At 43.1% G+C, this 24,728-nt stretch overlaps 1 protein-coding gene across 6 annotated transcripts in view; it reads left to right on the forward strand.

The window, feature by feature from the left end:
* The window catches only part of PIP5K1B (phosphatidylinositol-4-phosphate 5-kinase type 1 beta), a 435,282-nt gene that overhangs the window by 372,854 nt on the left and 37,700 nt on the right, over window positions 1-24,728 (forward strand). For all 6 annotated transcript variants that reach the window (XM_030193839.1, XM_030193840.1, XM_030193837.1 and 3 more), the window contains one exon: window positions 6,192-6,336. In XM_030193839.1, coding sequence (XP_030049699.1) covers window positions 6,192-6,336 — 145 coding nt within the window. The remainder of the gene's footprint in view (window positions 1-6,191; window positions 6,337-24,728) is intronic.

Consider the following 24,728-nt stretch of genomic DNA (forward strand, 5'->3'; position numbering starts at 1 on the left):
CACCATGGCTACGTATTTCTTCAGCATGTCTGTGACTTGACTTTTCTCTTTCAGCAAATAGGCCACACAGTATCTAGAGAAATCATCCAAGAATATTAGCACAAATCTGTTATTTCCCAATGATGGGATATTAAACGGTCCACATAAGTCACTGTGTATTAAGTCCAGCACTTTATTACTCCTATTTCCTGTGTATGCAGGAAATGAGGGTCTCACACCTTTTTGAGTAACACAGTCTATGCATTTCTCCATATTACCAGCATCTGCACTTATCTGAATGCCAGTGGCTAGTTGCTTACTGTAAAGATCCTGGATCACCTTAGAATCACGATGTCCCAGGCGGCGGTGCCAGATTTCCAGACTACATTTACCATCATTCTTCCTTACTTGCGCCAGATGTGAGGCTTCACCTGAAATGTTCAGCTTATAAACATCATTATGCATAAAAGCTTCAGCATACACTTCATCATTTTTAGAGATTGTGCACTTACTGTTTTCAAAATGAATCACAAATCCCTTCTTATCTAATGTAGATACACTAAGCATATTGCAAACTGCTTGGGGAATATACAAGACATCACTTACAGGAATTTCTTTAACTTCATTAGACACTTTGCATTTTAAGAATCCAATCCCTTTTGCTTGGATCTTAGCAGTCCCTGCGTTTGCAGTTTTAAGAATACCTTCCTCTGGACACATTTCCTGAAAGAAATCCTTACAATTGGTTAAATGGCATGTGCTCCCTGAATCCAAAATCCAAGTACTTTCATTTGAATTATTATTTACCATAGTCAAAGATTTTTCTGCCATTAGAAAGCCCTTGTGTTTATCTTTGTCCTTCATACATTTCCTGGTTTGAAAATTCTTTAGTTCCATTGGCTTAGGTGAGCTAGAGGGAGTGTTTTGTGTTTCCTTACACCATTTAGATACATGTCCCTCCTTTCCACATGAGTAGCAAATCAGCTTGCCCTTGGGTGGAGTTTTCCCATAGCTCCGCCTTCCTCTGTTCTTTGCCAAGAAATTTGTTTCATTTCTCTCTGACTTGCTTTGAGAACACATCTCCTCAGAATCATTTACTATGCATTCCTGCCTTAGTTTTGATGTTGCCTGTTCAAAAGATTGCCCTTCAATGGCCTCATTTACAGACCTAAAAACATCAAACTTCTTTGATAGTGAGGTAAAAAGAAATGCTCTTTTCAATGCATCACACATGGGAATTCCAGAAAGTTCTAGCTTTTGAAATGAAGACATAAGATGCATAATGTGATCATTACATTTACTTTTATCCCTTAATTTGGTTTCATTCAACTCTGCCAGCCAAATTGGTTGCTGCTTTGCATATGTAGTTGCATACATAGTTCTCAGTTTATATAAAATGTCCTTTGGTGTATCTTTTCCCTCCACTAATATGGCTTGTTTCTCTGAGAGAGCTTCCAAAAGCATGCACTTCACATAATAGTTTGCATTGTCCCATTCAGCCATATTTTCAGCTGTTCTGTCTTGGTCTAAGCATATATGTAATCCTTTTGCTCGAAGGAGACATATGAATCTTAGTTCCCACTGCTGATAATTAAACTCAGTTAATCTAGGCACCTTGAGAGAATAGAAAAATGGTGAATTTCTTCCCTCAGCCATTTTCTTAGCCTTCTGTCTGCTGTGTGGGGGGAGAGAGAGACAGACTGAATCTTTCCTTTAAAACTTAAGAGAAAAAATGTGGCCTTTTTTTCTGCCTGGTAATATTTCTCTTCTTTTTCAATTCCTGGCCCTGGGCCCATAACCCTTTTGTTGGATTATTTGTAGTAAATAATTAGCAGATTTTAGTACACACAGCTTCAGCTTTAGAAATGTTAATTTCTTTCTTCATCTCTCTCTCATTCACCCCTGAATAATTCACTGCTGAGTCACTTTAAAGTTGAAGTAACAAAACATCTGTTTACTCACAGTTTGCAGTTAGATTATTATCAGACAGGCTTATATATACATATTATTATACATTTGTATTATCAGCTCCTTCCATGTGCTTAGATGGTAATGGATGCTCACACCACCATAGATCCTCTCAGGTTAGGAGAGATCATGAGCTCCATGTGCTCCATGTGCTGCATCAAAACCCCCAACAGGAAGTTGCATAGCCGTGTGACCTCTCTAAGTAATTCACATCAGAGGTCACAGAGTAATCACAGAGAAATAATAGGTGACAGGCAATGCATGTAAAATACAATTACATTCCAACAAATATAACAGGCATATGAGTACTATGTAAGCCGCATTGAGCCTGCCATGTGTGGGAAAGCGCAGGGAACAAATGTAATAAATAAATAAACAACTGAACAATTTAACAGTTGGATGAGAATAAGGAGAGATGAGGAAATTAAGGGGGCCCTTTTACTAAGGCACGCTTAAAAGTGGCCTTTGCTGGTGTAGGTGCACGTTTTGTACGCGCGCAGGTCATTCTTTGAGCGCGCTTTGAAAAAAGGCATTTTATTTTTTTTGTGTGGCCGAATATGGACGTGTGGCAAAATTAAAACCAGGCCGCATCCATTTTTGGCCTGAGACCTTACCGTAGCCCATTAACTTAGCGGTAAGGTCTCATTAGCTAACTGGGCGAAAAGTGGCCAGCGCACGTAAACTTCCGATTACCGCCAATTAAGCACCACACAGTAGAAAATATTTTCTACCAAGTGTTGGACGCACATCAAAAATGGAATTACCGCCTGGGGCACACAGCAGCCGGGCGGTAGTTTATTTGTTACATTTGTATCCCACATTTTCCCACCTTTTTGCAGGCTCAAATAGTTCCAATTTGGCACACATTGGACACGAGTAGGCGCCTACATGCCTTAGTAGAAGGGCCCCTAAATTTGGAGAGGAGGATGGTAGTGTTGTTGATGAAGAAAGGGAAGGATAATGGGGGAGAAAACAGGACACATAGTAATGAGAGAGAATAGTAGCAGAAAAAGCCTTATGTAAGTGAGGTTGATAGGCAATATTTATCCAAAATAGACCATGTCTTTTGAACAGAGATTAAATTACCTTTTTTTTTAATGCAACTATTTCATCATAGCACCAGAAAGAGCACATTAGATTCCACCATTCATGGAACAAGACATTTAGGTTGTTTTCCCAGTTAATCACAATTAAGTGGATGGTCAAGTTGAACAGTTTTGCATTCTTATGTGGGATGAGTAAACCCGGATCAGAGGATTTCAGAATTAGAAATTTAACAGAGAAAGTGATTGAAAGGGAAAATATTGTTTGCAGTTTGTCCCAAATTGATTGGCAATATGAGTTCAAGTTCTGACAGTGGAATAGTATATTTTATTTTATTTTATTTTATTACATTTGTACCCCGCGCTTTCCCACTCATGGCAGGCTCAATGCGGCTTACATGGGGCAATGGAGGGTTAAGTGACTTGTCCAGAGTCACAAGGAGCTGCCTGTGCCTGAAGTGAGAATCAAACTCAGTTCCTCAGTTCCCCAGGACCAAAGTCCACCACCCTAACCACTAGGCCACTCCTCCACTCCATATATGGGCGAGAGAGCCCACTTCACCCTGACAGGACCAACATAGATAAGATATTTTTTTTGTACCCCGCGCTTTCCCACTCATGGCAGGCTCAATGCGGCTTAGGTACTTATTTGTACCTGGGGCAATGGAGGGTTAAGTGACTTTACAGCAGCCAGTAAGTTTTATGAATGGCAAACTAAGTAGACTGGAGCAGTGCAGCAGAGAGGGATGATCTCATGGTTCTAGTCCAGAATATATTCCTTTCCTTTTTGGAGAGAGAGAAGTTTAATTTTTGTTCCCATTCTAAGCTGATGGTCAAGCAGGTGTTTGGTTTAGATAAGTGCAGGGATTTGTAGACTTTGGAGGCTGAGTTGGGGGCCATAAGAAGAGCTTAGCATACTCTAGAAAACCTTGAAGTAGTTTTTAGTCGTATAGCTGAGGATGGGTAGAAATGACAAATATGAGTGGGAAAGCGCGGGGTAAAATGTTAAAAAAAAAAATAAAAAAATAATGTGAATGAGTTGATCCTAAAAAGCTTTTTTGGGTATAGGGAATGTCATACCCTTGGCAGAAAACCCTGAAAAGGACATTGATGCAGAATACATACAGTGGGGGAAATAAGTATTTGATCCCTTGCTGATTTTGTAAGTTTGCCCACTGACAAAGACATAAGCAGCCCATAATTGAAGGGTAGGTTATTGGTAACAGTGAGAGATAGCACATCACAAATTAAATCCGGAAAATCACATTGTGGAAAGTATATGAATTTATTTGCATTCTGCAGAGGGAAATAAGTATTTGATCCCCCACCAACCAGTAAGAGATCTGGCCCCTACAGACCAGGTAGATGCTCCAAATCAACTCGTTACCTGCATGACAGACAGCTGTCGGCAATGGTCACCTGTATGAAAGACACCTGTCCACAGACTCAGTGAATCAGTCAGACTCTAACCTCTACAAAATGGCCAAGAGCAAGGAGCTGTCTAAGGATGTCAGGGACAAGATCATACACCTGCACAAGGCTGGAATGGGCTACAAAACCATCAGTAAGACGCTGGGCGAGAAGGAGACAACTGTTGGTGCCATAGTAAGAAAATGGAAGAAGTACAAAATGACTGTCAATCGACAAAGATCTGGGGCTCCACGCAAAATCTCACCTCGTGGGGTATCCTTGATCATGAGGAAGGTTAGAAATCAGCCTACAACTACAAGGGGGGAACTTGTCAATGATCTCAAGGCAGCTGGGACCACTGTCACCACGAAAACCATTGGTAACACATTACGACATAACGGATTGCAATCCTGCAGTGCCCGCAAGGTCCCCCTGCTCCGGAAGGCACATGTGACGGCCCGTCTGAAGTTTGCCAGTGAACACCTGGATGATGCCGAGAGTGATTGGGAGAAGGTGCTGTGGTCAGATGAGACAAAAATTGAGCTCTTTGGCATGAACTCAACTCGCCGTGTTTGGAGGAAGAGAAATGCTGCCTATGACCCAAAGAACACCGTCCCCACTGTCAAGCATGGAGGTGGAAATGTTATGTTTTGGGGGTGTTTCTCTGCTAAGGGCACAGGACTACTTCACCGCATCAATGGGAGAATGGATGGGGCCATGTACCGTACAATTCTGAGTGACAACCTCCTTCCCTCCGCCAGGGCCTTAAAAATGGGTCGTGGCTAGGTCTTCCAGCACGACAATGACCCAAAACATACAGCCAAGGCAACAAAGGAGTGGCTCAGGAAGAAGCACATTAGGGTCATGGAGTGGCCTAGCCAGTCACCAGACCTTAATCCCATTGAAAACTTATGGAGGGAGCTGAAGCTGCGAGTTGCCAAGCGACAGCCCAGAACTCTTAATGATTTAGAGATGATCTGCAAAGAGGAGTGGACCAAAATTCCTCCTGACATGTGTGCAAACCTCATCATCAACTACAGAAGACGTCTGACCGCTGTGCTTGCCAACAAGGGTTTTGCCACCAAGTATTAGGTCTTGTTTGCCAGAGGGATCAAATACTTATTTCCCTCTGCAGAATGCAAATAAATTCATATACTTTCCACAATGTGATTTTCCGGATTTAATTTGTGATGTGCTATCTCTCACTGTTACCAATAACCTACCCTTCAATTATGGGCTGCTCATGTCTTTGTCAGTGGGCAAACTTACAAAATCAGCAAGGGATTAAATACTTATTTCCCCCACTGTAGCTGAATTATCAGCCGAGACATACACTGCGGTCAGAGACTGCTGTGCGGCTCTCTACTGATAGAGTGGTGCGATTACGCCGTGGGTATATACGAGCTTCAGCCTTTGCTCCGTCTGGAATCTCCCTGTGGAATGCACTATCTGGTCAGCTTTGTCACTGTGGTAGTTTTACACAGTTTAAAAAACTTATGAAGACACAATTGTTTGTGACTGTGTTTTTCATTGCACATGGATTTGTTTTTATTTGGCTGTAGAGTGATGGTATTGCTGTTTATTTAATATTGTGTGTTTGATTGTTTTGTTTATTTTTTTAATGAATGTTTTTTATGGAAACCACTTAGTTTTAAGTGCTGTACAAGTTTTTAAAATAAATGTCCTAGTGTTACAATTGAAACTCACACCCTGTGTTTTTCCAGTAGAGCAGGGGAGAGTGGGTGTTAATGTTTGAAATGCAGAATTATTTCATATGTCTTTTCTGTACAGCCTTCAGTTCACGACATCGGCCCGACCTGGTACCCAGTACGCCATCCTTGTTCGAAGCTGCGTCCTTAGCAACCACGATCTCCTCTTCCTCCTTGTATGCAGATGAACAGTATCACCAGGATGGAGCCAAGCTGATCTCGTGCAGGTACTGAGCATACTTCCTGCAGATACTCAGCTAGAGTTACTTATGTGCATTACTGCATGCTAACACTTTTAATGCACAAAATTATTAGTAAGTGGGACCTGCTGTAAAATAGCACATGTTAATGGTGTTAGCGTTTGTGAGGAATATATCTCTCAGTCAGAAACTGGTCTCACACTCTACAACACCATTCTCTCAATGTGTAATTGAATTCTGCAATTTGTGTCCAGAGAATGTGGTAAAAGCAGTTAGCTTAGCAGGGCTTAAAAATGGTTTGGACAATTTTCTAAAAGAAAAGTCCATAACATAAGCCATTGTTAAAATGGACTTGGAAAAATCCACTACTACTACTTATTATTTCTATAGCACTATTAGATGAATGCTGCACTGTACACAATATTCCCTGGATTCTTTATAGCACACCTAGAGATCCGCACCGAAATCCAAGCATATTCTATAACAACGCGCATAACTTAATTGGCTTAACAAGCTAAACAGGGCTGATAACAGCTCTTAACAAGCAACAGTGAGCACTAATTGGCAATAATTAGAATTTGCATGCACAACTCGCTAAGCACATTCTGTAATGCAGTGCGCCTAACTTCTAAAGCGTGCAGGCAAAAAGGCACATAGTTATGGGAGGGGAAATGGGCGTTTTGTGGCAGTTCTGAAATTTACACGCATAGTTATAGAATATGGCCCAGTGCGCCTAAATCTACATGCCAGAATTTATGCCACGTTTTCGTTGGTGTAAATGGAGGCTTGTAGTTTTAGGCACTGAGATATCAACTAAATGTATTCTATATACCTTGCTGCTTATAGAATGCGCTTAATCGGCATTGATTTCTGCGCCATTGTTTTTAGGCACCACATATAGAATCTCCCCTGATATGCAGGTATTTTCTCTGTCTCTAGTAGACTCACAATCTAAGGTGTTTTTTGGTCATGGGGCAATAGAGAGTTTAGGGCTTCTTTTACAAAGTCACGCTAGCAATTCCCATGTGGCAGATGAGAGGAAGCCCATAGGAATTGAATCGGTAGCACAGCTTTGTAAAAGAAGCCCTAATTATTTTTGTACCCTGCGCTTTCCCACTCATGGCAGGCTCAATGCAGCTTAGGTACTTATTTGTACCTGGGGCAATGGAGGGTTAAGTGACTTGCCCAGAGTCACAAGGAGCTGCCTGTGCCTGCAGTGGGAATCAAACCCACTTCCCCAGGACGAAACTCCACCACTCTAACCACTAGGCCACTCCTCCACTCCCAAACTTGCCCAGGGTCATAAGGAACTGCAGTGGGAATTGAGCCCAGTTCACTGCACAAAACCATTAAGCTACTCCTCTTCTAAAAACCATTGCTTATTCCTGGGATAAGCAGCATAAAATCTGTTTTACTCTTTTGGGATCTTGCCAGATACTTGTGACTTGGAAACAAAATACTGGTCTAGATGGACCTTCGGTCTGTCCCAATATGGCAATACTTATGTTCTAATGTAAGACTTCAGTCCAATAAACAGACCGTAAATACTAAATGCTGTATTTTACATATTTTTTATTTATTTATTTGCTGCATTTGTATCCCACATTTTCCCACCTATTTGCAGGCTCAATGTGGCTTACATTGTTCTGTCATGGCGATCGCCATTCCAGAGTGAGAGATACAAGTGGTATTACATTAAAGATCATGATTGACATAGTAGATCAAGCAGTCAATTATAAAGAGTTCATATTTGGAATAAGAGATAAAGTGGTATTGCGATAAAGTTCATTCGTCGTAGAGTAGGCTTTGGTAGTCGAGTATAGAGAGTTAGGTTTTATTCAGTTCAGGCTTGAGTTTCGTGTCTGGTATTTAGGATGGATCGTTGTGTTATGCCTTGTTGAACAGGTAGGTCTTCAGATATTTCCGAAAGTTGGTTAGGTCGCGCATTGTTTTCACGGCGAGTGGTAGTGCATTCCATAACTGCGTGCTTATGTAGGAAAAGCTGGATGCATATGTTAATTTGTATTTTAGTCCTTTGCAGCTGGGGAAATGGAGATTCAAGAATGTGCATGCTGATCTTTGTAGTGTTCCTGGGTGGTAAGTCTATGAGGTCTGACATGTAGACCGGGGCCTCTCCGTAAATGATTTTATGGACCAGGGTGCAGATTTTGAACGTATTACGTTCTTTAAGTGGGAGCCAGTGTAGTTTTTCTCTTAGGGCTTTGGCACTTTTGTATTTTGTTTTACCAAATATGAGTCTGGCTACAGTGTTTTGGGCTGTTTGAAGCTTCTTGATGATTTGTTCTTTATATCCGGCACAGAGTAATACATAATACATATGTGTATTAGGAATATGCATTTTGTGTTGTTTATTGTCAGAAGCAACAGGGAAAAACCCTCTTTTTTTTATTTCTTGTGTCATAAATCATTTGAATGCTTCCAAATAAGTGCACACTAACAATATTAAAAAAATGTAAAAAGAAAAAAAGGCAAACAAAATGAAAATTTCCAGAAATGACATGGGAAACTAAATACATTGAAAATGTATGCGCTGCACATCCCTAACCCCCAGATTCCATACATGGCGCTTTGAGTTGCGTGTCTAAGTTTGGGCATACGCTGAATTTGGGTTTGCAACTTAATTGGATAAAGAGCCAATCAGCACCGATAATTGGGCGATAACAAGCAATTATCGGCACTAATTGTCAATAATTAGAATTTACGCGTGCATCTTTTTAGGCATATTCTATAAAGAGGTGTGCATAAATTCTAGTGCGTGGACCTTATGTACTTATAACCTGAAAAGGGGTGTGGCCATGGGCGGTTCGGGGGCGTTCCTGCAATTTATGCGTGTTGTTAAGAATAGGGGGATCTGTGCCTAATTTACAAGTAGATATTTACACCAGATTTTCATTGGTGTAAATGGTCGTGCCTAAATGTAGTTGTGGGTTCCGGCGTTAAACTCTGTTTTTATAGGCACCTGCCAAGAGGGGGAGTGGGGGGGGGGGTCAAGATTACCCTGGGCCTGGCACCCAAGGGGGGGGGCTATGCTGGCCATATAAAAGGTGTATTTTTTTTTTTTCAGTAATGCTCCCAAGCCACCCACCCTAGCAGCCCAGGTGACTGACACCAAAGCCAGCCTGTCAGCCTCACTCAGTCAGAACCAGTGTCTTTCCCTCCCTTCCAACCCCCTTCCCCCAGTCCTCTACATGCCTTGGAGTCATTGACTGGCAGGTAGCAGCGATCAAGAGAGACTTCTCTACTAGCCATGGGTCCTTCTTTCTGCCATGTCCCACCTCCTGTGAAGTAACTTCCTGTTTCTATATAGGCAGGACACGGCAGGAAGAAGGACCCATGACCGACAGAGCAGTCTCTTTTGATTGCTGCTGACTTGGGTACTGCCAGGGCGTGAAATTATAATTATTTAAGGCTGCAGAATTAACGCTATAATGCAAAGCAGTGGGCCCAGCACAGGAGCAGAAGACCGAACAAGCCTTCTGCCTGCCTGGGACTGCTGTCAAAGTGGGTTCACATGTGGCAAAGCTGTTTATCTCCAGGTACTGGCCCTTCTCTATATGCCAAAAATTTACTTTGTAATAGGATATAAAGTTCTGCACAATTCTTTCAGGAGCTACTGTCAACTGGCCACAGCTGGATGGTTACTGTCTACATTATCCACAATGTCTACCAATACAATAACTGAATGCTCAGCAGAAAGTGAATTTTAATAACTTCTAAACTGTCTATAAGTCAGTAAATCATAACTTATTTTAGCAATACAAACTCCTATTTTATGTGACTTGCCACTGATTGCTCATTTTCGTGTTACCACTCATCTGGGTGAACTAATCTAATGCCTTGTGAAATCAGCTGTTTCCAAACCATCTGCCATTATCAGCAATACAACCATGGCTTTAATTCTTAGGTGTTTGGGTGTTTCACTTTGGTATAATATTTTCCTGGTCTTTTATACTGAACAAAGTGAAAGAGCTCCCTGTGCTATCATGAGATCCAACATCACTTTCTTTAGACAGAGGGATAAGACTGTTTCTTCGTAAGGATAGGTTGGCAAATCCACGCTTGCGTAATAGGTGGCGTTCACAGTTAGATTTGTTAAAAAAGTATGCCTCGCATTTTGTGCAGGGGTACGGCCTCTGACTGGAAATATATAGTCAGCCTATCTTCACATAAGTATGTAAGTAGCATGTCTCTCAGGGGTCCTTTTACTAAGCTGCGGGGAAAAAAGGGCCCTGCGGTAGCGATGGGGTAAAATGCCCCCCAAAAATGGCCATGGGATAAGATCATTCTTACCGTGTGGCCATACAGTGAGGAGCATTTACCGACGCCCATTGAGGTGGCGGTAAGGGCTCTGGCGGTAATCGGGAAGTGCACGGCAATGCCCGATTACTGCCGGGTTACCACCATGCTAAAAAAAAAAGTACAAATTTTCAGAGCACCTGAAGTGGCATGTGCTCGATCCAGAACTACAGCCAGCGGCACATTTGACTGGCAGTAGTTCAGATTTAGCGCCACTTTGTAAAAGACCCCCCCCCCCCCCCTCAGTATTCTATATAATTATTAAAACTTTGCTTTCTGACTGTTTGCTTTCACTAAAACCTTAATTAAATTTGAAAAAATAAACTTTACTTTTGACTGATGGTGCGCATGGAAGGGTGGTGGGCCCTTAAGATTGTTTGCCCTAGGCCCGGCTTTGTGTCTCAGCGGCCCTGGATATATGCATATGTGTTCCCTGGGGCAGAGTTTGGTTGGAGCTGACGTGAGATCACACCCAAGTCATATAAAATGCATATTATGTGTTTTATATGATTGTCATTGCTTTAGCCACATACTCTACATGTCATGGTCATTTTGAATTTACTTTGAGTTTCATGTAATTACTAACATTCATTTCTTATTTTTTAATTTAGCCACTGACACAGCCTGTGTCGGGCATTCTTGGTTTATTTACCATTAATAAAATCTGTTTTCTGATTTTCTGTCTGATCTGCTCCTTTGTATTGCCATCATATTTGCAAGGGAATACTGAAAGAATTGGTATATACTGCTTGAAGGTGCCGTTGGTAATGCTATGACTCATGCCTATGACACACTGCAGCACTTACAGGAACTCTACAAAATGTTATACTCATCTGAAATTTCTTGTGATGGAGACACCTTGGGAATATTTGATCAGCTCCCTCATAATGCAGTGTCTGCTAAAGCTAATGAACTCTTAAAGCAACCATTTACAGAGGCTGAGATTCTGACTGCTCTGTGCACTATGGCAAAGAGAAACTACTCATACCTAAGTTGAGAGAATTCTTTTCCGATATGATTTCTACTGGATGGGTTTGTGGCACATTCATAGAAGTGGTAATTAATGTATAACTTAAGCCAGATAAGAATCCTTCTTCTGTTCAGAACTATCGTCCATAGTTTCTTATAAATATGGATGCTAAAGTCTACGCAAGGCTACTGGCAATCAGATCACAGAAAGAATTGCCAGATTTAATCCAGTGTGATCAAGTCGGTTTCATTCCGGGCAGATATTCCATCAGTAATTCTAGACTCTTTGCCAATATGCTGCTAAACTCAAGGTCAACCGTTCATCACCATATCTCTGGATGTGGAGAAGGTGTTTGATTGGATCGAGTGGCCTTTCCTTTTAATTCACTACGCTGGTTTGGATTTCAAACATTCTTCATTGACATGATTAAAATCTTGTATGCTACCCCCACGATAACATACACTGCTATCACCACTGCTTTTTAATTTGACGTTGTAGCCCCTACTGATGCCTATACGGCATAACCAAAGTTTAGAGGGTCTCTGTAAAGCCATCTTCCATACCAACAATCCTGGAAACAATTGCCCAGTATTCTGAACTGGCAGGCTATAAGACTAGCAAAACAAAACCTGAGGTTCTCCCCTTGAATTGCCCTGATGCTTCAGATGAAGTAATCTGTCATCAATTAAAATGGGCTCTGACAAGAATCAAATATCTTGGAGTTTGGTTGAAGTCCACCGTAGAAGAGACTTTATCTGCTAACACTGCATGGTTGTTGCAATCAGTTAAATCTCTCACCACATGATGATCACCTTTACACATGTCATGGTGGGATCACCGCAACACTATCAAAATGATAACACCAAAAATCAACTATTTATTGAGCATTCTTCCCTGCGTGTTAGCACGTGGAACGTATAAAGAACTGGAAAAAGTGCTCATATGATTCTTGTGCAAGGGCAAAGCCCCTCATGTAGCAACAAAGAAGCTGGAATGTACTAAACTTCGTCGGGTGGTGAACTTCCCCAGTTTCTCAGAATATCATGTTGCTCTTTTAATGCACCAAGGAGCATGGTGGACTTTAGCCTTACAGTCAAACAACATCCCATTGTGACAGCTATACCAAATCCGTGTGACTTCTGATTTATTACTGGGGTGTACAGATGACAAACAGCACAATTAGAAGATCAGAACATCAAGCACATAAGCGCAGGGACAACAGGGCCCTCTTTCTGCCCCTGCCCTGGGGAATACTAGGGCAACAACAGATTATAGACACCAGTTCCAAGGTCACAAAGCCTTGCTGCTAATAAAAAGCTAAGTATAATTATACCTATTCCTGGGTGTCTGATGTGAATTTGCTTGCGCCTGGATCATCTGTGGCCCCAGTGTACTGCAGTGCCTAAGTGCCTGTAAAATTTGGTGCACAATTTGCATCTTACTTTAGGAGTGCATTATAGAATTGTCTTTCACACCTTTTTCCAGTGTTTCCAGGCCACCAGGCTCGTAGGAGGAGTTTTCTCCAGGGTTTTGGCCCTGGGAGGATTCCCTTATAAATGTATGCTGGCTCATCACGGGATTAGATATATCTTTTCAGAATCTGGAGTATTTTCTGCAAGGGAAATCTGCATGATATGTATTTTAGTTTAGTTAAATTTGAGGAAATTATTTGGGGTATTGAAGTATTATTTTTGAGCTCTAGTGATCGAGATTTACTTTTGGTACATGTGTTGTGAACTACTGTTTAGTGATATTTTTCTTTTTCATATTTTTTATGTTGTGAGTAATTTATGTACTTGAATTTCCATTGTCTTTGTTTTTTGTAAGCAAAATACAAAGAAATTTCACTTGAGCAGTTATCCTAGTGAGAGATATAGAGCATTTATTTCTATACTTCTTTTGAGAAAGTATCAGTCTCCTGTGCTCATGATGGCCGCCACGTAGGGGAACGGGGAATCATCGGCTCCCGCCATCTGCCGATATTTGGCCGCAGATTGGCTCAGCATCGCTGATCCTGTGCCTCTTTTGATTCGGGGTGCCGTGGTGAGCCTGTTAAGCTACGTCCAGTTGCCAGTGTTGGCAAGTTCCCGCCGTCTTCGTGTGCCTGCCTGCGGCCACCAGCGGCTGCCCGCTCGGGTCGTTCGTAGCATGCTAGCTTGCAGGAAGTCTTAGCCTGCCTTGCCGGATCCGGATCCTACGGGGAAGCGACAGCCTTCGATCTTGGTGAACTAATGTCCCTACTGCTTTGTATTGATGTTGCCGGGCCCGTCGGCATCTTGGGCCCCGCCTTCGTGGAGTGCGGTCAGCTGTGTGGCCGAGCGCTGTCTATCTCCAGCGTGGACTGTTGCGGCTGGGCCGTTGGGCTGTTAGGAACTGCGTCTCCTGGCTGCTGCAGCCATCGTATGAGGAGCTGGAGTGGATGGTTGACGAGCTGCTTTCGGCGCTTTCTGCAGCCTGCTGTTTCGACTCTCATCACATCCTGCCCCACACAGTCCTGCTCGTGGCATGCTGCTTCTTTTTCCTGGTCGAGCTGTGATATCTCATCTGCACTCTTTTGGATTGCCTTGCTGGAAGCTGTTCTAGTCGTTTCAGCGCCTGGACTCCACCTTTGACTGGCCTGTCTTGGATAGCCTACTTCTGTATCACCTCATCTTCCTTTCCCTCTTTTAGCCCTTTCCACTTTTCTTCATCCCTCTTCCGTCTATTCTTCTTTTGAGATTTGTAATTCTCCCAATGTAATTTGGCCTATTCTGCACATTGTAAGCCACTTTGAGTCCGCACGACTGTGGAAAAAAGTGGGGTATAAATGTTGAAAAATAATAAATAAATAAATAATAATACAGGGAAATTTGGGGGGAGATTCCATGAGCTCTGCCAAGGTTTTGCTCAGTTTAGAAACCCTGTGGTGTACTAAATATTTACCTTCCAAGGCTAGGTCTACTACAATAAGTTCTCAATTGAAAATACTCCAAAAGACAGAATGATATTCCAGTGTTGTTTTCTAAATCTTTTTTTGTTCTGGAAATATCTTGAGCAGATTAGACATTTCCCTTTCTCTAAGTTAGTCTCACAACTATTCATTTCCTCATTTTCCTCACAAAAGGTTTTGAGAAGACTGGTATGGATGAGGAGAGATTTTAGCTGTGTTACTGACTTTTTTCCATGTATGAAGAACATCATGAGTGAAGGGATGGTCTGCATAGTTCTTACTCTGCTGCATATCATCTGTATACTGAACTTCCAAAGTGTATAGGGTTGTGCTATCATGGATTCTAATCTCACCAAATGAAGGGTTTGTTCAATATAGTTCCAAAGTTTGATAGCCGTGAGTCAAGCCTTCCAATAGAATATCATACGATTAGCTAGTACCAGTCTTCCAAGATTTCAAGTTGTTAAAACTCTAAAGCTAAGTTTTAATTTTCTTTTTAGACAAATAAATTCCACCAGTAATTTACAAACAGATTTTTTTTAAATTCCTTGATAGTGCTATAGGTAAGTGGGGCAACAGATAGAGTATTTTTGGAAAACCATATATCTTAATAGTGTTGTTGTAACTTAGCCAAAAAAATTGTATATTCCTTCCACAGCTCTAAAGCTTTCTTAATTTGTGTTTAGCGTTTTATCATAGTTTAAGGCATAGGACAAAGAGAGTTTATTACTGTTTTCATATAGGGGTCAGAGACCCCCAAGAAGGCTGGAGTGACCTTAAATCTGACTCCATCTCTAAATAGCACTAGTACTGGGGTAATCAAGGAGTTGTGAAGTTCTAAAAGGAATTGCCACTAAGAGAGATGTTAGGTCTAAGGAAAAGATACCAACCTTATGACAAACTGGATTTAGATTACAAGTTATACAATGCAGCGAAAGATAGCCTGATACAGCAAAAGCATTTATACTTACAGCCTTTTATCATTAAGTGAAGCCCACAGATCATCATTTGGGATGAGGAGTTTATTTGCCAAGATACAAGTCAAATCAGTGATTGACAACAGGCACATACAATCAATTAGTTATAGGAATATAATAATCCAGCTGCAAACAGGTGTTAATTAGTTCCTAATCTTTTATAATTTCTTTTACCAATTAAAGGTTTTACAAGGGAAAGCAATTAGGTAATTTGTCAATTCTGCTGGTCACATTGGTTTCCCTTGGAGAGAGAGAGTGGCAACCCTTCTCTCTAACTTAAACCAGGAAATACCCTGATTTTTATAGGTGCCCTCAGGATATGGATAATATGACAATAGATATACCTGATTGGATCTATGCTAATGTCATGGTTACCACTGATTGGCTCATGCTAATGAGTAGCTTCTATCTTGCTAACATGGTTTTGTCTTTAGCTCGCTTGACCATAAATCTTAAGCAAGACCCTGCATCCAGCTACACCTTTCCTTTCTCACACCATGGCTGACCACAATGTCACTCTGTCCTTTGGACCCCCACCTTTGTATTTCCTGTTGTTCTCCTTAGAGCTCCAACACTAGGAGTTCAAGCAAGAGTCGCTCAGGCCTGTAAGCTTTTCCCTCATTTTAGAGCCTGAACCAAAGTCTAGGCAGGGGACCAAGGCTCATAGCTGTGGCATTTTTATACATTACATATCATAACAACAAGATATTTGAACAATGAGAACTCATAGTTCCTGTGTTAACTTTACTTTAGCCAGTGAGGTCTGAGGTCACTAACTGGCTAATGCTTCTAATCCTACTCCCTGCCCATACCATGCCTTCTCAGGGAAAAATTCAGAAAAATACAATAACAGTAGTCTATCGTGTAATAATAAGCAAACTGCCACAAAATGCTTTTGTACAGTAGCCTGTTATCACTCACTTAACTACACGTTATGGACTAGATTATATGTATGGCACAATAAAAATTGGCGTCGAAAAAAACATATGCTTAGGCATGTTCTATAAAGTACGCCTAAAGTTAAGCGCGGTTTATAGAATGTGCCTAGGGCCCGTCTGCGCGACCAAATCTAGTCACAGGAATTTACGCCAAGTAAATGCCAGCAACTAAGTTAGGGCCAGGGCAGGTGTATTCTATAACAGCATGCATAATTTTTAAAAATGCCCACCACCTGCCCATTCCATGCCCATGGCCATGCCCCCTTTTTGGCTGCACACATTAGAATTTACGCGCATCACTTTACAAAATACACTTGACAAGTTGTGCTCGTAAATTCTAATTAAAGCCAATTAGTGGCAATAGTTGCTTGTTAAGTGGCAGTTATTGGCACTGATTGGCTTGTTAAGATAACCAAGAGGGGCATAATCGAACGGCGCCGGCGATCTATTTTGGCGGCGACGCAACAGCTGGCCGGAACCTTATTATCGAAAAAGTTGGCCGGCCATCTTTTCTTTCGATAATACGGTTTGGCCCGGCCAAATGCCAGAGTTCGCCGGGTTTGAGATTGCCGGTTTTGTTTTTCAGCAATAATGGAAAAAAATGCCGGCCATCTCAAACCCGGCAAAATCCAAGGCATTTGGTCATGGGTTGAGCCAGCATTTGTAGTGCACTGGTCCCCCTCACATGCCAGGACATCAACCGGGCACCCTAGGGGGCACTTCTAAAAATGTTTAAAAAATACACAAATAGCTCCCAGGTGCATAGCTCCCTTACCTTGGGTGCTGAGCCCCCCCAAATCCCCCCCAAACCCACTTCCCACAACTCTACACCATTACCATAGCCCTTATGGGTGAAGGGGGGCACCTACATGTGGGTACAGTGGGTTTTGGGGGGGTTTGGAGGGCTCAACACTTAGCACCACAAGTGTAACAGGTAGGGGGGGGGGTGGACCTGGGTCTGCCTGCCTGAAGTGCACTGCACCCATTAAAAACTGCTCCAGGGACTTGCATACTGCTGTCAGGGAGCTGGGTATGACATTTGAGGCTGGCATACAGGCTGGCAAAAAAAGGTTTTCATTTTTTTATTTTTTTGTGTGGGAGGGGGTTGGTGACCACTGGGGGAGGTCATCCCCCATTCCCTCCGGTGGTCATCTGGTGAGTTGGGGCACCTTTTTGAGGCTTGGTCGTGAAAATAAAAGGACCAAGTAAATCCGGCGAAATACTGATGAACGCCGCTTTTGTTTTTTCCATTATCCGCGAAAGCTGGCCATCTGGTAGCCACGCCCATGCCCACCCATGTCCCGCCTTCACTACGCCGCTGACACGCCCCCCTTGAACTTTCGCCAGCTCGGTGATGGTGTCAAAAAAGCAGCTTTCGATTATACCGATTTCGCCACTTTTGAGAAATGGCCGGCCATCTCCCGATTTATGTCGGAAGATTGCCAGTGATCACTTTCGAAAATAAGCCTGTAAGTTGCACACACTAATAAGAATACGACCTGATTAGTGCATTCAACACTATATAGAATCTGGGGGTATGTGCTTAATGCACTTTAGTAAAGCAGCCCCTTAGTGACTCAATACAAGCTTAATGAGTCCTTCTTCAAATACTTCAGTTGAATATCCAATAACTGGAAGAATGGTTTGTTGAATAATTATAAAAAGAGAGAGGAGAGGAAATGCAGCAGTGTGACTTGCTTTCCGCCCAAGATGGAGAACTCTACCTCCAAGGGAGGGCTGCAGCAGATTTCCCACAATGACTAGAGGCCCCTAGAAATGACTAATAGCTTGAAAGGTTACACCATGAATAAGGGCATGAAGCCAAGAATTTCATGACACAGAAAGGAATGGGTCATATGTAGCATTCAAATTATAAGAATAAAGAACACATTTTTAAAACATTTTATTAATACAAAAGCACTAGATGGATTCCATAAAAAACATTCATAAGAATGGCCCATGCAGGAAATTGTCTTGCTCTAGTTTACAGTCTGCTAGCAGAATGCAAATGATAACGTAAATATGCACACACAAGAAGAGCAACATGGATAAGAACATAAGAGTAGCCTTACTGGATCAGATCAATGGTCCATCTATCCCAGTATCCAGTTTTGCAAACAGTGGCCAAGCCAGGTCACAAGTACCTGGGAGAAACCCAAATCGTGGCAATGCTCCATACTACAAATCCGAGGGCAAGCAGTTGCTTCCCATGTCTGTCTCAATAGCAGACTATGGACTTTTCCTCCAGGAATTTGTCCAAACCTTTTTTAAACCCAGATATGCTAACTGCTGTAACCACATCCTCCGGCATAGAGTTCCAGAGCTTAACTATTTGTTGCGTGAAAAAATATTTCCTCCTATTTGTTTTAAAAGTATTTCCATGTAACTTCCTTGAGTGTCCCCTAGTCTTTGTACTTTTGGAACGAGTAAAAAATCGATTTACTTCTACTCGTTCTACACCACTCAGGATTTTGTAGACCTCAATCATATCTCCCCTCATCCATCTCTTTTCCAAGCTGAAGAGCCCTAACCTCGTTAGTCTTTACTCTTACAAGAGGAGTTCCATCCCCTTTATCATTTTTATCGCTCATCTTTGAACCTTTTCTAATTCCAGTATATCTTTTTTGAGTTACGACGACCAGAACTGAACGCAGTACTCAAGGTGCGGACGCACCATGGAGTAATACAAAGGCAATATATTATTTTTGGTTTTATTCACCATCCCTTTCCTAATAATTCCTAGCATCCTGTTTGTTTTTTTGGCTGCCGCCACACACTGAGCAGAAGATTTCAGCGTATTATCTACAACGACACCCAGATCTTTTTCTTGAGCGCTGACCCCCAAGGTGGATCCTAGCATCAGTTAACTATGATTCGGATTATTCTTTCCCAATGTGCATCACCTTGCATTTGTCCACATTAAATTTCATCTACCATTTGGATGCCCAGTCTTCCAGTTTCCTAAGGTCTTCCTGTAATATTTCACAGTATGCACATGTTTTAACAACCTTGAATAGTTTTGTATCATCTGCAAATTTAGTCACCTCACTGGTCGTTCCAATTTCCATATCATTTATAAATATGTTAAATAGCACCAGTCCCAGTATAGATCCCTGCGGCACTCCACCCTCCTCCATGCAGAGAAATGACCATTTAACCTCTGTTTTCTGTCCAATAACCAATTCCTAATCCACACCAGAACCTTGCCTCCTATCCCATGACTAATTTTCTCAGGAGTCTCTCATGAGGAACTTTATCAAAAGCTTTCTGAAAATCTAGATATACTACATCAACCGGCTCACCTTTAGCCACATGTTTATTCATACCTTCAAAGAAATGAAGCAGATTGGTGAGACAAGACTTCCCTCGGCTGAACCCATGCTGACTATGTCCCATTAAACCATGTTTGTCTACTTGTTCTGTAATTTTATTCTTTATAATAGTTTCCACTATTTTGCCCGGCACCAATGTCAGGCTTACCGGTCTATAATTTCCCGGATCACCTCTAGATTCCTTTTTTAAAATCGGCATCACATTGGCCACCCCCCAATACATAGCAATACGTAGGTAACAGTGTCACTGTTATGCCTTCATATTAGTCCTGGTGCCTAAGATGATGGATAGCATGAGCCACTCCTGCCTACAGTGACATGGATACAGAAGAAGGTGTTGCTCACCAGTGAAACTTTATTGTATTGCCCAGCTGTGTTTGATCTTTCTCTCAATGGCAACAACCATGTCTGCTCCAGTGTCTACACAGAACAAGTTCAGGCCCCTCCTAGACATAACCGTGCAAAGTATTTGCATTGCTAAAATATTTTATATTTCCAACCCTGCCAGTTTTTCTTTAGGCTGCTGCTGTAGTTCCTTTCATTTGCCGATTATAATTGAGATTTCATCTCAGATTTAGTTTTGATTTGATCTTCACATGTGTTCCAAACATTCACACACACACACACACACACACACACACACCAATTGCATTTTTCATCTGCTGTTGTTTTCTCCTTTTTAAGAAAAATGCCAGTATAACATTTTACTTATTAGTGAATCATTTTTCAGGCAATCACTACAGCACCATCTGCAGGTAGTGAAAGATATATGTGAAAAGTGCTTTGCATATGGATCTAAATTACCGCCACTTGTCTTCCCCAGAAATAGAGGCTATGGAAACATCAGATAATGTAAGATTTGTTAAGTGATGAGGCAGTCTTCGTGGGGATCATTTTGCGGTTGTAGCCTTTCTTTGGAAGGATTCTGTCAAGATTTTGAGGTGTTTTTCTCTCTCTCTTGGGTCAGAGCATATGCAATGGTATTGTATGGCTTGGTTGTATCTAATGGTCTTTTCTGTATGTGAGGGGTGGAAGTTATACTTGTGGAAGCAGCTGCATTTGTCAGTCAGGGTCGCCGAGAGACTGAGCCGGGCCCAGGGCAAGGCTGCCCCTGGGGCCCCGCTGCCACCCCCCCCCCCCCCCCCCATCACTACTTTGGCTGCCCAGTGCCGCAGTCCCTGGTCTCACCCGCCCGCCCTCAGCTCCGTCGACAGCCCCTCTCCGTCCGCCACCATGCTCCCTGCATTCAAATCAATTCGGCAGCGCCTCACATTCGTGTGAAAGCGCAGCGGCAGATTGCCTCCCTTCGGGCCTTCCCTCCCTGTGTCGCACCCTCGCAGAAACAGGAAGTTACATCAGATGAGGGCAGGACACAGGGAAGGCCCGAAGGGAGGTGATCTGCCGCTGTGCTTTCACTGAGGTGAGGCGCTGCCGAATCGATTTGAGTGCAGGGGGCCTGGTGGCAGACGGAGAGGGGCTGTCAACGGAGCCGAGGGCTGGCAGGCAAGACCAGGGACTGCGGCGCCCGCCCCCCTTGGAGGCCCAGGAAATTTTGTCCCTCCTGCCCCCACCCTCTCGCGGTAGCCCTGTTGTCAATTGGTGTCTTGTATATAAATGTTTGTATATTGCTATTGTTCATAGAAACTGTAGTGTCTAGAAAGTTAACTTTTTCTTTGGAGAAGTCAATTTAACATTTCATTTAAGGATGGGATTCATTAAAAGAATTGTAAAATTGTTTCAGAATCTCTACTCCTTCTGTCCAAATCATAAAAATATCATATGGTAATATGTACAGCGTTTAGTCTGGTCTGTATTCAAAGGTGTCTCTTTCCATTCTGCCATGAAGAGGTTGGCGTATTGTGGTGCCATCCTGGTGCCCTTAGCAGTTCCCATGATTTGCAGATACAGTAGATGTCATCATTGAAGCAGAAGTAGTTGTGGGTTAGGATTAATTTGATTAATTTTCTGAAGGTTTCCAGTGTATATTGGTGGTCCAGGGTAGATTCTTTGAGGAGTTTATCACATGCAGTTGCATAGCGATTCTACATCTGTTGTGATCAGGAGAGTGTCAGGTGGTGGGTGGCTGCTTGATGACCACTTGATGTTTTTGAATTTGTTCAAAAAGTCTGTGGTGTCTTGTGTAGTAAGGATTTTAGAATTCTCTGTATAAATCCAGATATTTTCTTTGTGAGTGTGCCAGTACCAGATATGATTGGTCTTCTAGGGTTTCCAGGTTTATGGATTTTAGGTAGCACGTATAATGTGCCGCAGAAGGATGGTTTGGTATGATTTCTTTTTCTTTTTTTTTAAGATGTTGCTATACTTGCTTTGGGAAAAATCTTGCTACTGTTTTGTATAATCCTGTGTGTATTCCTCAGTCAGTTGCCTATAGTATGTACTGTTTGAGAAATGTGAGTCCTTCTATGTATTTTTGTGTGTCCGTAGTCACTACAGAGCCTCCTTTGTGTGCAGGCTTCATGGTAATGTTCTGGTTACTTTGTAGGTTTTTATGGCTGCTTGTTCTAGTGGAGAGAGATTCTATGGAAATTTTCTTTTGTTTGCTGAAAAAATGTGATTTTACTTTGGGACTGAAACTTAATGTAGTTGTTTAATTTATATGTAATAATGACATCATTCAACATTAAGACTGACATTCAAACACGGGAACTATTTAATGCTGGAAGGCAAAAGACATCTAGTACCACAAAAACCTCAAAAATCAAACCTATAAATCAAAATAAATCTGACAATTTTATTAACACTATCCCAAAAAGCTTTAAGTTGAGTAGTGCTTGTAAATAGTTGAGCGACTGCCATGATGTTCAATCAACGGCACATAGCTCAACAGGGTATAATCACAGTGCTTGAAACAGTCACAAAGCATAGTCCAGAATAGGAAAAGGTCTTATTGCATAGTCCCAAGGTTTCAGGGCCGGTCTTAGACCGAGGCGGCTGCATAGGGCCCCGCGCTTAGGGGGGCCCCGCGCGGCGCGTCAGTCAGCCTCTTCCCAGGGCCGGCGGCGATCCGACGACACGCTATTCTGCCCGCCCTGGCGCCCTTTTCCCCCCAACCAACAAGGATCCTTTTTCTTTTAAATTTACCCGCCTCCGTCGCCGACTCGCTGGAATCTGACTGGACACTGGACAGCACAGCAGGCATCGTCGCTGAAAGCGCTCCTCCCCTCCCAAGTGCACCCGACGTCTCTAGCAGAATGGAGAAGCTTCCTGATTCGTTCATTCTCAGTGTCGGCGACGGAGGCGGGTAAATTTAAAAGAAAAAGGATGCTTGTTGGTTGGGGGGGAGAAGAGGGCGCCAGGGCGGGCAGGCAGTTGAACATGGGAGCGGGAGGGCAATGGAGAGAGGACCTGGACATGGATGGCAGGGCTCAGGGAGAGAGGGGGACTGCTGGATAGGGATGAATGGAGGGGACAGAGGAGCATGGATGGGAGGGCAGGGCTCAGGGAGAGGGGAATTGCTGGATATAGGGATGATGAATGGAGGGGGCAGGGGACAGAGAGGAGCATGGATGGGAGGAGGGCAGGGCTCAGGGAGAGAGGGGAATTGCTGGATAGGGATGAATGGAGGGGGCAGGGGACAGAGGAGCATGGGAGGGCAGGGCTCAGGGAGATAGGGGAATTGCTGGATAGGGATGAATGGAGGGGGCAGGGGACAGAGGAGCATGGATGGGAGGGCTCAGGGAGAGAGGGGAATTGCTGGATAGGGATGAATGGAGGGGACAGAGGAGCATGGATGGGAGGGCAGGGCTCAGGGAGAGGGGAATTGCTGGATATAGGGATGATGAATGGAGGGGGCAGGGGACAGAGAGGAGTATGGATGGGAGGAGGGCAGGGCTCAGGGAGAGAGGGGAATTGCTGGATAGGGATGAATGGAGGGGGCAGGGGACCGAGGAGCATGGGAGGGCAGGGCTCAGGGAGAGAGGGGAATTGCTGGATAGGGATGAATGGAGGGGGCAGGGGACAGAGGAGCATGGATGGAGGGCAGGGCTCAGGGAAAGAGGGGAATTGCTTTATAGGGATGAATGGAGGGGGCAGGGGACAGAGGAGCATGGGAGGGCAGGGCTCAGGGAGAGAGGGGAATTGCTTTATAGGGATGAATGGAGGGGGCAGGGGACAGAGGAGCAGGGCAGGGTTCAGGGAGAGAGGGGAATTGCTGGACATGGAGGGCAGGGGAGAGAGGAGAAATGTTGGGCACGAATGGAGGGAAGGAAAGACTAAGGAAGGAGATGCACATGGATGGAGGGGAAGGGATAGAGGAGAAATGCTGGACATGGATGTAGGGAAGGGGAGGAAAGTAGATGCACATGGAAGGAGGGGAGTGAGGAGAAATGCTGGATATGCATGGAGGGGAAATTGCTGAATTTAAGGGCTGCATTGGAACACTGAAGGCAGATGCTGAAACTCGAGAAAGGATAGGGACAGGGCTACAGATGGTAGACAGGACACATAAGGACACAGGAGGATGGTGGACATGGTGAGAGAAAAAATATCAAATGGAAAGAAGACACTGCATAAAACAGAAGACACTGGGACCAAAGCGAATAGAAAAACCAAATGATCAGACAACAAAGGTAGAAAAAAGTATTTTATTCAGAATTTATTAATTGGAATATGTCAGCTTTTGGAAATGTGCATCTGTGATATTTTGCATGTAAGTTTCAATTTTTCTAGTATTGCTGCATGCTGAGTCTGACTTCTTGAGGTAACTTTCCAGTTCAGTATTTTGCCTTCATATCTGTTGTGTCATGTGTTTTTCATGTGTGATCAAGGTGCAGTATCCTGCTAGCGTGTAGCATTTGCAGCCCTTTTTGTCTTGTTTTTTTTTACGAGGTAGTGTATTGGTGTTTTAGAGCCTGGCGTAATTACAGTTCTGCCTTTCCACGCATAAGGTTGTGCTCGTCCTGTCCTTGGAATTAGTGCTCTTATGGTTTGGTAAGG

The sequence above is a fragment of the Microcaecilia unicolor genome, chromosome 2 (assembly GCF_901765095.1).
Source record: "Microcaecilia unicolor chromosome 2, aMicUni1.1, whole genome shotgun sequence".
NCBI classification, from domain to species: Eukaryota; Metazoa; Chordata; class Amphibia; order Gymnophiona; family Siphonopidae; genus Microcaecilia; species Microcaecilia unicolor.